General features: G+C 37.0%; 1 protein-coding gene across 1 annotated transcript in view; it reads right to left on the bottom strand.

Annotated features, from left to right (window-relative positions):
- Positions 1–14,142, bottom strand: part of loxhd1b (lipoxygenase homology PLAT domains 1b) — an 82,320-nt gene extending 68,178 nt beyond the window's left edge. The window contains exons 1-6 of the mRNA XM_056241928.1: positions 13,323–14,142; positions 5,619–5,733; positions 3,597–3,677; positions 2,674–2,858; positions 1,971–2,069; positions 1,131–1,279 (exon numbers count right to left, since the gene is read on the bottom strand). Coding sequence (XP_056097903.1) covers positions 1,131–1,279; positions 1,971–2,069; positions 2,674–2,858; positions 3,597–3,677; positions 5,619–5,733; positions 13,323–14,001 — 1,308 coding nt within the window. The 5' untranslated portion in view covers positions 14,002–14,142. The remainder of the gene's footprint in view (positions 1–1,130; positions 1,280–1,970; positions 2,070–2,673; positions 2,859–3,596; positions 3,678–5,618; positions 5,734–13,322) is intronic.
- Between the last annotated feature and the right edge of the window lie 561 nt (positions 14,143–14,703).

The raw sequence follows: 14,703 nt of genomic DNA, 5'->3' as shown, positions 1-14,703 counted from the left end.
ATTGCGAGATATAAAGTCAGAATTGCGAGATATAAAGTCAGAATTGCGAGATAAAGTCAGAATTGCTAGTTATAAAGTCAGAATTGTGAGATATAAAGTCAGAATTGCGAGATAAAGTCAGAATTGCTAGTTATAAAGTCAGAATTGTGATATAAAGTCAGAATTGCGTGATATAAAGTAAGAATGGCGAGATAAAGTCAGAATTGCGAGATATAAAGTCAGAATTGTGAGATAAAGTCAGATTTGCGATATAAAGTCAGAATTGCGAGATACAAAGTCAGAATTGCGAGATAAAGTCAGAATTGCTAGTTATAAAGTCAGAATTGTGATATAAAGTCAGAATTGCGAGATATAAAGTAAGAATTGCGAGATAAAGTCAGAATTGCGAGATATAAAGTCAGAATTGCGAGATATAAAGTCAGAATTGCGAGATATAAAGTCAGAATTGCGAGTTTAAATGCAGTTCTGATGTGTTTGTGTCTCTTTAATGTGTGCGACAGATGAACCGATCATCTTTTCCTCTTCACTACTAGTTACAGCAGCAAATAAACATGAAAATGAACATCAGAAGGAATGATAAAAGATGCAGAACAACTTCCTGAAATCAATCATGTCTCCTATAATCCATCAATCAGCGTCAATAAAACCGCTTCAAACGTCACATTCACCTCAGAAATCACATCAGTGTCCATAAACTCCATATCAGCTAGAAAAATAACTCTCTTATGTTGGATTCATATATGCACAGCACTATATTACATATTCATTTATTTGACTCAACCTGTTCTTTTAAGGTGTTTGACTAAATCATGAAAACAGGTTTTATGACAGCCGCCGTTATATTTTTCAAAAACAATTGTCATTAATACACTGTCGTATATGCAATTGAAATGTAATCAGTTGTTAATTTTAAACATTACTTATTAGTTGAGAATTTTTCCTTGAGAGATATACGATACTACTGTATTATATTCAAATGAATCGATATTGAGTCGGATCGGATTCTGTGAATGTGTGTCTGTGAATCAAAATTGGAATCAAATCATGCTATGCGTGTCAGTTCTCAGGCATATGTGTTTATTACAGCAAACGGCCGTATTATATTCTAAATGTTTTTACTGGGATTTGACCTTCTCCACGAACCATCCCGCCGAGGAGCCCTTGTTGTTGTGTCCGATGGTGATCTTCCTCACTCGGCCCAGATTCGGAGCCTCGATGGTAAACTTGTCTTCTGTTCCTCTCTCAAAGTTGTTTTTATCATTGTCGAGTCTTCTCTCACCTTCGGGAAATATAAACATCTGATAATAATGCAACAGGATATTACATCATAGATAAAGTTTCAGGTTCTAGGATACGCTTATTGTGGAAACCATGAGACAACAATTCAAAAGAAAGGTATAGATATAAAAAAAAGAATTAAAAAAAGAGTACTTTTATTCAGCAAGGACGCATTAAATTGATCAAAAGTGACAGTACAGACATTTATAATGTTCCAAAAGATTCTATTTCAAATAAATGCTGTTTTTTTTACTTTCTATTTGTCAAAGAATCTTGAAAAAATTAAATGTTTCCACAAAATATGAACACTGATAAGAATCATAAATGTTTCTTGAGCATCAGATCCTCATATTAGAGTGATTTCTGAAGGATCATGTGACACTGAAGACTGGAGTAATGATGCTGAAAATCACAGGAATAAATTACACTTTACTGTATATTCACATAGAGAACAGATGATTTACATTATAATAATATATCCCTGTTTTTACTGTATTTTTGATCAAATAAATGCAGCTTTGGTGAGCAGAAGAGGCTCTTTCAGAAACATAATTATTCCCAACTTTTAACTAGTAATGTAGCCTATAATTTTTTTTTTTTTCTTTTGTATTTCTTTATTTACATTGTTTACGCCTGTTGAGAATCACTTTTAATGACATAGAAACGCGTCTGTTTAACCAGTTACCTCTTACCTGTATCTCCATTTTCACCAAAAATATTGAGGAAAACATCAGCATCCGTCCCACTGCCTTTCACGTCAGACGTGAACACACTCACAACATATTTATTATCTGCAAAAAAGCACAATAAAGACACTTTATGAAACTCACTGTATTGATTTGACTCAAGGAATCAGAGGAAACAATAAACACTGCAAAATATGCTTTTCTTACTTAATATTTTTGTCTTGTTTCCAGTCCAAATACCTACAAATTCTGTTGTTTGCTTTTTTTTAAAGCAGAAACTCTCTTAATTTTGATTGATTTCCCCAAAAAACAAGACATAATATCTTATGGCATTTTACTACTTTAGTAAATGCATCTTAATTTAAGAATTTTTTTAGATATTTGGACCGGAAACAAGACAAAAATACTATGTAAGAAAAGCATTTTTTGCAGTGTAGAGTTAATTTCACTGCGTTTTATCACTCTTAATTGTGATAAAAGTGTCACGTTTAGTGTTTGTGTTCATGTATGTGTTTCATTGATTTAATCCCTGTCACCTGTTGTCTTGTTAATTACTGTCATTATGAGTTCATTTGTCCCAGCGGTGTCTCGTTTCCCTGATCTGTTCTCTGTGTGTTTAAGCCCTGTGTTTCAGTCTGTTTTGTCGGTTTTGTAAAGCTTTGAGTTAAGAAAGACAACCTAATGTGTGCTATAAGAGGTCTCGTCTCACATTTGGGCATGTCCATGGGGTCGGGGCTGCCCAGAAGGTCCCGCACGAACAGCCCGTCGCCCTCGGCTCGGCTCAGCCAGTTGTTACAGGCGAAGTAGAAGCGTAGATGTGGCCGGTTCATGTCTGTGACCACGACCCGGTCCAGATACCAGCTGGCGTTCAGGCCCGTGTTATCATGTTCAATCCTGAACAACAGCACAGAACGGACTGACAATCAACACCACATACTTCTTCTTTATGTTCTTACTTTTTCCAGTACAAATAAATCAAGATACATTTACTGGAGAAGAAGCAAAATGACTGAAGACATTAAGTAGGGATGCACCGATATGAAAATTTTGGCTGATACCGATAACCGATAATTCTTTATATTTGAAAGCCGATAACCGATATATCGGCCGATAAATCTAAATCCAATTTTTTTAAAACATTTTTGAGAGCCTGCTTACAAAAACAAAAGTCTCACCATTAAAAGCCATAAGCACACAATTATAATGTTCTCATTATTATTTTATGTAGCCGATATGACCGACTTGTGTTGCTCTGAACTGTATTTTACTTTTTTGAAGTGATTTCAATCATATTCCAACCAATTCAAAAGCATCATGTTGAACAGTGCGCATCTGAAGAGTCTCAGCTGAAGGACATAATACACTATTTATCAGCTTTAATATATCGGCCAAATATTCTTATCGGGCCGATAACGATAACATTAAGATGAACATATATCGGCCGATACCGATATGGTGGCCGATATATCGAAATAAATTCCAAACTTTTGACTAGTAGCGTACAAAACAGGAATTTTGTTAAAAAATGCATGCATTTAATTTTTATTATTAAATTTATTGGATTAATATTTATCTTCAATAATAAATTCAGTTATTGCTGACCTCAAATTACAGTAAAACTTATCAACTTACCTAATTTTCTTCAAAGGGCCGACATTGTGTGTTTTTATCCGAAAGACGTCAGTTTTGTTTTTTTCAAAAGCAGTTCGATTCCTGTAATAAATATCAATGCAAACAATAACCAAACATTTCATTTCTTGAAGTTAAAGACAAAATCAAACCCTGCATCCCTTTAATCCCTTTAAACCATCACAATATTCAGGTCAATATGAATGTAATAATATGAATGTCAATGAGGTGTTAATATGAAACCATAATAATACACTAATGATGTTTTATGGTGTAAATCTAAATTACAGAAGAAGAACAATCTTATCCATCATAAGCATCAAGTAGTTGTGCACTGAATAAATGCACACAGTGTAAAAACAGTGTTTGAAAGTCACAAATACTTCATATATTAAATGTCCTTGGTAAACGTACAGAGTCACGATACATTTCAGAAAATATATGATATCTAGCACCCAATATATCATGTATTTGCTGATGGGACATATTGTAAACACACATATTCAGTAAACGAGCTTTGGCTTATTATGTATTTCATGTGACATAAACTGCAAAAAATGTTTGTCGTGCTTAGTATTTTTGTATAATATCTAAACATTCTTAAATCTAGATACATTTACTGGAGAAGCAAAATTACTGAAGATATTAAGACTAAAAAATGTATCAAAATGAAGTGAGTTTGTGCTTAAAACAAGAACAATTATCTGTCAATGGAGTCAGAAAAATTATCTTAATTCAAACAGAAAACAAGATTATATTTCTGACCCCATTGGCAGATATTTGTTCTTTTTAAACCTCTGTTGCTCTTCGTGTGGCGGTCAAAAATGGCCAATTTTTACTATTATTTCAATTAAATTAATGTACTATTTTTTATTCCGAAAATGTTTTTTATTTAATATTTTGTATTTTAGGGGATTTTATAGATTATATTTATGCAGTAGTTATAATCCATTAATTCACTTTTTGAGCATAGAACTGAAAACGAAAATTCCAACTTAAACTGTCATATTGAATGCTTTGGAAATATATATATATATATATATATATATATATATATATATGTATTTTTTAAAACAAGTTTTACTCTAAAACTGTAAGAAAACCAAAGCCATTAAGTTGTCCCGCATGTGAGTCTGATCTCTCAGTAAATGAGCGTTCAGTGAGAGTGTGTTCGGCTGCAGTTCCACACGCTTCCACTAGAGGAAACTCTCATTCATTGCCAATGCGTCATTTTTGACCGCGAGCAGCACAAGTGTGTGTGACTGTTGCTTTCAGGACCATTAAATCTTTTCAAATCATGTCCATGATTATTTTATGCATTCACACAGCAAGTGCCAAAACCTCTACCAAGTCTTGTGCCATTCTGATGAAGTAAAAAATTCTAAAAAAATAAAAATGTTTTGGTCAAAAATAAGCACCAAATTTTGATACATTGTTCAGAAAACAAGACTTATTGCTTCTCAAGTAAATGTGTATGTTGCTTTGAGGAATGTTTAGATATTTGCACTGTAAAACAAGGCAAAAATACAGAGTAAGAACATCATATTTGCAGTGTGAGTCAAGCTAGATTATCAGTTTGAATGATGTGTGTCTGGAAACAGAATAGTAAAGTGCTGTGGTGTTTGGTCTCTACAGCACAATGCTATACATTTCCACAATCTGATCCACACGAGTCCATCATAGTGGTGATGTACAGCACATGCATATTGTAGCCCTTCATTATGAGGAGCAATAAACCTCCTGAAAAGCCTTTTCTGCTGTCGAATCGGAAATATTGGTCCTTGATGAAAGGTTCTAGAATATCATGTGCACAAGTTCAGAGTAAAGGTCACAACAGCAGCGACTCAAATACCTCTTCTCTGTGCTGTGGATTCAGGGAAAGACAGAGTGATGGTGTTACATTTCATCAGAAAAAATAACTTTTAAATACAACAGCAAACAACGAGGCTGCGGCTACCAGGCATTTCATTTATTATTAACAGAGATGATTATGAATCAAGTTTCAGGTCAGTAGTGTTGACTCACTTGCTGGCCAGGTGCAGTTTGGGAGTGATGCCATATTCCCCGAACAGCGTGACAAACACATTGGCGTCTGTACCTGCGCCATTAACGTCTCCAGTGATGGTCACCACCTCATACACTGTCATTCGATTGAGCACAGAAAGAATGAGTAAGAGATCCAGTGCATAATTAATGAGGAGGATATTCACACTCGAGTGAATAACTGTGTGAAACACCCTGATGAACAATGACTACGGTCAAATCAAGCCGTGATACAAACAAGCCACGATAACCTATATTAAAACTAGGGATGCACCAATATGAAGATTTTGGCCGATACAGATAAATCTTTATGTTTGAAAGCCGATAACCGATATAATGGCCGATAAATCTAAATCCAAATTTTGGCCGATACCGATAACTGATAAATCTTTATATTTGAAATCTGATAGCCGATAAATTGGCCTATAAATCTAAATCCAAATTTTGTCCGATATCGATAACCGATAAATCTTTATATTTGAAAGCCGATAACCGGTATATTCGCAGATAAGTCTAGGTCCAAATTTTGGCCGATACGATAACCGATAAATCTTTATATTTGAAAGCTGATAACCGATATAATGGCCGATAAATCTAAATCCAAATTTTGGCCGATACGGATAACTGATAAATCTTTATATTTGAAAGCCGATAACCGATAAATTGGCCTATAAATCTAAATCCAAATTTTGTCCGATATCGATAACCGATAAATCTTTATATTTGAAAGCCGATAACCGGTATATTCGCCGATAAGTCTAGGTCCAAATTTTGGCCGATACGATAACCGATAAATCTTTATATTTGAAAGCTGGTAACCGATATATTGGCCGATAAATCTAAATCCAAATTTTGGCCGATATCGATAACCGATAAATCTTTATATTTGAAATCTGCAGTGATAACCGATATATTGGCAGATAAATCTAAATCCAAATTTTGGCCGATACGCAGTGCCGCCGCTCCCACCACGCGCATCACGCGCTGTGCGTAGGGCACCATGTGCTGAGGGGGCACCAAAAATAGCCTAATGAAAAATCAATAATCATATTATAGTCATAATAATAATTACAATGCCGACGATATTATTTTTAGTATAGAAATATATTATTAGGCACCTTTTAGGGATGTAAAAAAAAAAAAAAAAAAACGTCTAGAACGATGATACCGCCGGCGCGCCGCCGCCCCTCCCCCCAAACACACTCAACTTCCCAAGCTCAGTGGACCGTTGGATTGCGCGGCGCCTGGTGAAGTTTGACAGTAGGCTGTCAACTTTTTGGGAAATGGCCCCGAAAAGACAGCAGGAATCAGGATCAGAGAAGAGAAAGAAGAAGAAACTGCGAGATGATGCCCGTACATCACTTGCAGGTAAGTCCATGTTTAATCATTATACGGGAAATGTGCTGCTAATTTAATGCCTAACGTTACCGTTGCTCGAATTAGCTGACGTCAATGTTAGCAAATTCAAATATGTTGAATGTTGTTATAACTTAGGTGCAAGCTAAATTGAGATTTTACTATTGAGCAGTAGTTTGGTTTATTTTGACGTGACGGTGCCGGTGGTTAAGCAATAACCCTGCGAAGCCGTGTTTTAGCTACACTGTAAATGGGGTTATTGCTTTTATTTAACGATTACACCATAAATATATTTGAATATTTATTTTATTCATAAAATAAACACCAGCAACAAAACAAAAAAAATATAACGTTATACATGTATTCCTCCGCCAAGGAATGTAGTTTCAAAATGGTTGCTGAGCAACACATGCAATGCAGAAACAAAGAATCACACACAAACAGCAGTTGCACAGTAATAATAATGTAATGCGCTCACAGGTGTGTGTGTGTGTTTGTTGAGTAATTTACAATGGCCTTGAACGCAGCTCAAACAATCAGAATCAAGGACTGAAACTATCCTGGTTTATTATTAAAAGTATTAGCCTATTATTATTATTATTGCTGCTAACAGTTAGCAGCAGTCAGTGCAGTGCACAAGGTAGGCTAACAATTCAATTCCTCTTGCTTCAGTACCATTTTGCTTTTATTCCTGTAGGTAAGATATGAATATAAAATGTCATTATGAATGATATAAAGCAAACATTATTGTTGAATTGTGTGCAATATTGCAACTCATTCTATTATGCTTTTATATTAGATTAGATGTATCAAATAGTTGATAAATAAGAAATAAACTGTGAGAGCTCCTTGGCTGCATGCTTTCAGTTTTAAATATGTATAATTTTTCCGCTATAAGATTCTTTGTTTGAATATTTGGTAACACTTTACTTGAAGGGGTGTACATAAGACTGACATGACACCTTCATAACCATGACATGACATATGTCATGAATATGAAGTAGGGTTTATGCATGTTTATGACAACTGTCATTAAGTGTCTTTCGCTCAATAATGACATTTTGAATGCAAATATGACATTGTTTAAGATGTCTTTGTTATGACATCTTGACATAAACCATAACATCATAACCTGTCAGTGTCTTTGTCATGACAACTTGACATTAAATTAAATTAAACTGTCATGTGGTTGGTTTTGACACTGGCTGTCATGAGGCCATTATAACTGTGTCATGAATATTTTTCGTGACCTCAACTACAGTGGTACAAATTGAATTTGTCATTAAACAGTTATAATGGCTTCATGACAGCAAATGTTAACACCAACCACCTGACAGTTTAATGTAATGTTAACCCATAAAGCTAAGTGGTTTCTTAAGTTTGATAATTAATCTGCTATGTCATGTTTATGACAGGTTGTGTTGTCTTAGTAATGTCAAGTTGTCATAACAAAGACATCTCAAACAATGTCATATTTGCATTAAAAATGTCATAATTGAGCAAATGACACTTAATGACAGTTGTCACAAACATGCATAAAACTTCCTTCATATTCATAACATGTGTCATGTCATGATTATGAAGGTGTCATGTCAGTCTTATGCACACCCCTTCAAGTAAAGTGTTACCGAATATTTTGTCTCTTTCTATACTGATACTTTTTCTTCGTATTTCTAAATTAATGCAGGGGCAATGCTGAGATACGTACAAGGAGCACATGACCAAGAGGAAGATACAGACAACGAGCAACCATCTACAAGCGGTTCAGGCACACATCAACCCCAGCCGGCCAGCAGGTCTGTAGACTCCACAATAGTACCAAGCCCTCATCAACCACCCTCAACCAGCAGTTTAGGGACAGATACACAGCAGAGAACTACCACCTCTGTAAGCACAAGTCCTGTCATTGAGAGTCCATCAGCAGGTGACAATGTAGAGACCTGTGTGCCCCCTCCAACTGATCCTGCTCTTTGGCCGTCACAGGTTTTAGACGCGAATCGTGTTGAAATAGTACGAAGAGGCCCATTTAAAGTCCCATCAGACTTTATTTTTCCAAGGGGACTAGATGGCAGGGCGTTTCATAGTAGCCTACAATTCAAAACGCTCTCAAATGGAGAGAAAATCGTGAGAAGTTGGCTTGTTTATTCGCAACAGAACAATGCTGTGTTCTGTTTTGCGTGTAAGCTTTTCAGTTTGAAAACTATAAAGCTGACTGCAGAGGGCCACAGTGACTGGTCCAACATAAACAGTAGTTTGAGGAGTCATGAATGTAGCCCAGACCATGCCCAGTGCATGTTTAAATGGAGAGAACTGGACATGCGTTTACAGACAAATATGACAATAGACCACCAGGAACTGACATTGCTGGAGGCAGAAAAAAGAAGGTGGCGAGATGTTCTCAAACGCTTACTTGCAATAACCCTATCTCTTGCCTCAAGGAATTTGTCATTTAGAGGCTCTTCACAGTGTCTTTATGAGCCAGACAATGGCAACTTCTTAAAGGAAGTGGAGCTTTTAGGCAATTTTGATCCCGTGATGGAGAACCACCTGGCCAAGATAACCGATGAAAGCTCCCGAACGCATTATCTTGGACAGCAGACACAAAATGAACTGATCCAGATCATCTCCACCAAAACATTACAAACAATCCAGACAAAGATTCAGGAAGCGAAATATTTCTCCATTATTCTTGACTGTACACCTGATATAAGCCACAAGGAACAAATGTCCCTCATCGTGCGCATTGTTGATTTGGTGCCAAAGCCAAATATCAAGGAGTATTTCCTTGGGTATTTGGAGGTGGTTGAAACAACTGGCCTGAACCTGTCTACTGTCCTTCTAGACAAGTTGAAGGAACTCGACATTCCTTTTGATAATTGCCGTGGACAGGCCTATGACAATGGAGCAAACATGAAGGGGAAAAAGCAAGGAGTTCAGGCCCGACTGCTACAATTTAATTCGAGGGCATTGTTTGTTCCTTGCGCAGCTCATTCGATTAATCTTGTCATAGCTGATGCTGCCAAGTCGTCCAGGGAGGCCACTGGGTTTTTTGGCTATTTGCAGAAGCTATTTTGTTTCTTCTCAGGAGCTACACAGCGATGGAGCATCTTGAAAAAACACGTCAACCTGACTGTAAAATCATGGAGTGATGTGAGGTGGGAGAGCAGGCTTAAGAGTGTCACTGCTGCCAGAAGCCAAATTAAAGAAATCAGAAATGCGCTCATCGAGGCTAGGGAAACTGTCAATGACTCAGTCGCAAAAATAGAGGCTCAGGCACTCTGGGTTTGCTGAAGCAGTGTCAACTGCCAAGGACCTTTGCGAGGCCTTGAACATAGAGCCAGAGCTCAAGGAGAAAAGGCTCAGGAACACAAAAAGGCAGTTTGCATATGAGACTGCTGACGAGCCCTTCAGTGATGCCCTCAAAAGGCTTGAGGTAACATTTTTCAATAGTGTCGTGGACTCAGCTTTGATGTCACTGCAGGAGCGTTTTGAGACCATGACCCAGGTCAGAGACAAATTTGGAGTGCTGCTTGAGTTCAGCAACGGAATGTCCAAGGAGGACTTACAAAAAAAATGCATGGAAGTGCAGAAGACACTGACTGAGAAAGGAAATTCTGATATTGATGGACTTGAGATGGTTCAGGAAATCATCAACCTTCCTCAATTGTCACCACAGACAACTGCCTTGGAGTTGCTCACATTTCTCCATGAGAAATGCCTTCAAGAGGTGTATCCAAATCTATGGGTTGCTCTTAGAATTGCATTAACTCTCCCTGTTACAGTTGCCTCAGCTGAGCGAAGGTTTTCAAAACTAAAGCTTATTAAAACATACTTGCGTTCAACAATGGGGCAGGAACGTCTAAGTGGTCTTGCTGTCATCAGCATCAATGGTGAAGTGGCTCAGAAGCTGTCATATGATGACCTAATTAGTGATTTTGCAGCGAGGAAATGCAGACGTGTGCCCCTATAGAGCCTCCCAAAACTGGTGGAAATGCTTGATACAGAATAGCATTATGACTCTCTCAAAATGTATGTCTTTGGTTTATTTTGATAACATTTGGTCTAAGAAGATTTTGCACTTTACTTGAATGTGTGTTTTCGCTGTTCTACATAGTAGGCTATGTTTACTAAGTAAAGTTTAGACTTTTCATCCTCTTAATCTGTTTTATTTAAGAAGATTGACTGTTCTTGTTTGTACTTATTGATGATCATTTAATTTAATTTATTCAAAGTGACATTGAATTTGGGAATTTTGATACAGTTCTATACTGAAGAAAAGTTTGCACTTCCAAATGTGTAGTGTGTGTTGGCTATTCTACATAATATTTTTGCAAAGTCAGCAAAGCTTTGAAGATTTTACTTTCTCTTTTTAATGTTCTTAAGTATTATACTGTGATGCTGCTTTTTTATTATTGGCATTTAGTAATATATTTGTCAATAAAAAGTTAAAATGACAGAAACAAACGTTTATTTTATTTTTAATAGGGGGGGGGGGGGGGGATGGGGGGGGGCATCATCAAGGAAGTATGCTTAGGGCACCAAAATGGCTAGCAGCGGCACTGCCGATACGATAACCGATAAATCTTTATATTTGAAAGCCGATAACCGATATATTGGCCAATAAGTCTAGATCCAAATTTTGGCCGATACCGATAACCGATAAATCTTTATATTTGAAATCTGATAACCGACATATTGGCAGATAAATCTAAATCCAAATTTTGGCCGATACAGATAAATCTTTATGTTTGAAAGCCGATAACCGATATAATGGGCGATGAATCTAAATCCAAATATTGGCCGATATCGATAACCGATAAATCTTTATATTTAAAAGCTGGTAACCGATATATTGGCCGATAAATCTAAATCCAAATTTTGTCTGATATCGATAACCGATAAATCTTTATATTTGAAAGCCGATAACCAATATATTAGCCGATAAGTCTAAAACCAAATGTTTGCCGATACTGATAACCGATAAATCTTTATATTTGAAAACCGATAACCGATTTAATGGCCGATAAATCTAATTCTGTCAGGACCACTATCGTCAAATCCGATTGACAATTAGCATACAGTTTGGATTGGTGGTATGGTTCTGTTCTGGGCAAGAACTCCCTGCGCATCCATGCAGCCTAGCATGAATAAGAGCAATAACCCCCCTTAGGGTAAACAGATCAGAACCAACATGAATGTATTGCAGATATCATTAATTCCAGATTTTAAAGTACAACATGATTCGAGAATCTTTTCTGATTCAAGGGGAATCAGAACGGCAAATCCTGACTGACGAGAGGTGGAGCTGGGGAGGGAGGAGGGTAATTGCTCCTGAGAAACGCGATTGCTGCTGATAATACTGAAGGAGTTTATATATGAATACAGTGATGGGCGTCGTATTCCTATCAGTAGACGTGGATCAGCTGAGAGTCACTGATGAGAGCTTGACTAACGTGACCTGCTAGAACTGACGCTACGCTTGATATCCAAATTTTGGTAGATGCCGATTAACCAATAAATATTTATATTTGAAAGCCGATAACCGATATATTGGCCGATAAATCTAAATCCAAATTTTGGCCGATACTGATAACTATATTTGAAAACTGATATATTGGCCGATAAATCTAGATCCAAATTTTGACCGATACCGATAAATCTTTATTTTTGAAAGCCGATAACCGATATATCGGCCGATAAATCTAAATCCAATTCTTATTTAATTTTTGAGAGCCTGATTACAAAAACAAAAGTCTCACCATTAAAAGCCACGTCCCAAACAAACACTTATAATGTTCTCATTATAATCTTATGTAGCCGATATGACACATGTTGCACTTCACTGTATTTGTGATTTCAATCATAATTCATGCAATTCAAAAGCATCATGTTGAACAGTGCGCATCTGAAGGACATAATACACTATTTATCGGCTTTAATATATCGGCCACATTTTCTTATCGGGCAGATAATAATCAAAAACGAATATATCGGCCGATACCGATATGTTGGCCGATATATCGTGCATCCCTACAGAATATGAATCACAGCAATGTAAGGAGTGCAATATTAGCATGTTCAGTGTTCAAAATAGCATTGAAATCTCCCTAGCTGACACTTTTTCCAGTGTTCCCATTCAGTTCAAATGTTTAAAATGGTTTTCTTGGTTATGTGAACGCTATGGAAACACTCCATTAGATAATTCTTCAAACATTAAAACATTTCAACTTAATGGGAATGTCAGAACATATCTTTTTTATTAGTTGAACAGTACATTGCTCTATGCTACGAACAGAAACCCGATGTTTAATAATGCTTGAGTTGTCTTACCTTTTTTCTTGTGGTACTCGTCCTCATAGTTCTCCACCTTCTCAGACTCATAGTTCCTCAGTTCGTTCTCATAGATCTCGACATAATCAACGTTTTTGGATTTCTTCTTCTTGCCTTTTCCCTTCTTGCCCTCGTCATCGCTCTCACCGGTTCCTTTCTTGCTCTTCTTCTTCTTCTTCTTCTTCTGGGAGTCGTCGTCGTCCTCCTCTTCTTCAGGGTCCGTTTCTTCTTTCTTCTTCTTCTTCTTCTTCCCCCCCTCGTCTTTGGACTTCTTATCTTTGGATCCCATGATGCTCTCGACAGGGTTCTTCTCCTTTCTTCTGTTTCTCCCGACTTCGGTCACTTGAACGACATCCGGAAGGTTCTTGTGTTTGTTCTTCGACTCGTGTTCATCTTCATCTTCCTCACTGCTGCTCTTCACCTCCTCATCCTTTGATTTAGAGCTTTTCTTCTTCCTCTTCTTCTTCTTCTTCTTCTCCGGCCCTCTCTGGCTCTTCCTCACCTCGGATGCATCGCTGACCGTGTCCTCGGCGTGTTTCTGTTTCTTCTTAGTGGCACAATCTGGACCGCTGATCTTACCTTTCCTTCTCGACTTTGATTTCTTCTCCTCTCCGTCATCGTTCTCCCCCTCTTCTTCGGTTTCTTGTGCCTGTCGTGTTTTTTTCTCCTTCGAGGGCATCTTTAATTTATTTACTACAGTGTAACTTTAACTGTTGACTGTGAAAGAGGACGAGTGTGACCTGTGATGATCGGTGGATCTGCCAGGTGAAGATCTCGAGTCCATGGGGCTTTTCCCCTTCTTTGATGACAGGCGACCTCATTAAACATGACACACAACATCATCATGTGACTGAGGGGAGAGTAAACAATCAAACATGAGCTGTCACTCAAACAGGAGAACTGCAGTCATTTACATCTGACGCTAACACTTTACAATACGGTTCATTAGTTCACAAGGTTCAATAAGGTTCATTAGTTAAATTAGGTCATGATTTTTTCTAAGTTTGTGTTAATTATGTTGTACTGCCATGTAATAGCCGGTGATGCTGATATGGCAAATAACTTATAAAATAAATACTACATCAATTATGAAGCGAGTTCAATTCTCACATTATAGTAATGCTATTATATGCTTTAACAAAATACAGAAGAACCACGAAAGTCAGAAAAAAATGGTCAAAATACAATTTATTACAAAGCAGCTTCACAGCAATAAACAGATTCAATAATGCAAATTTCATCAAATTTGAGAAATTCAATTCTATGTTTAATGTTGACTCAATGCTGTTCAATGACAGTGTGAAGATCGTCTGTAAAGCCGCTCTACAGGAGATTATACATGTTTTTTGCACTTCGTATACGCTCTTAATGCCTTTGCAAG

This window comes from Rhinichthys klamathensis, unplaced genomic scaffold (assembly GCF_029890125.1).
Source record: "Rhinichthys klamathensis goyatoka isolate OS25496 unplaced genomic scaffold, OSU_Roscu_1.1 h1tg000685l_1, whole genome shotgun sequence".
Classification (NCBI taxonomy): domain Eukaryota; kingdom Metazoa; phylum Chordata; class Actinopteri; order Cypriniformes; family Leuciscidae; genus Rhinichthys; species Rhinichthys klamathensis.
Note: the sequence above shows the minus strand (reverse complement) of the source record. Positions and strands in the feature narration are given on the sequence as shown.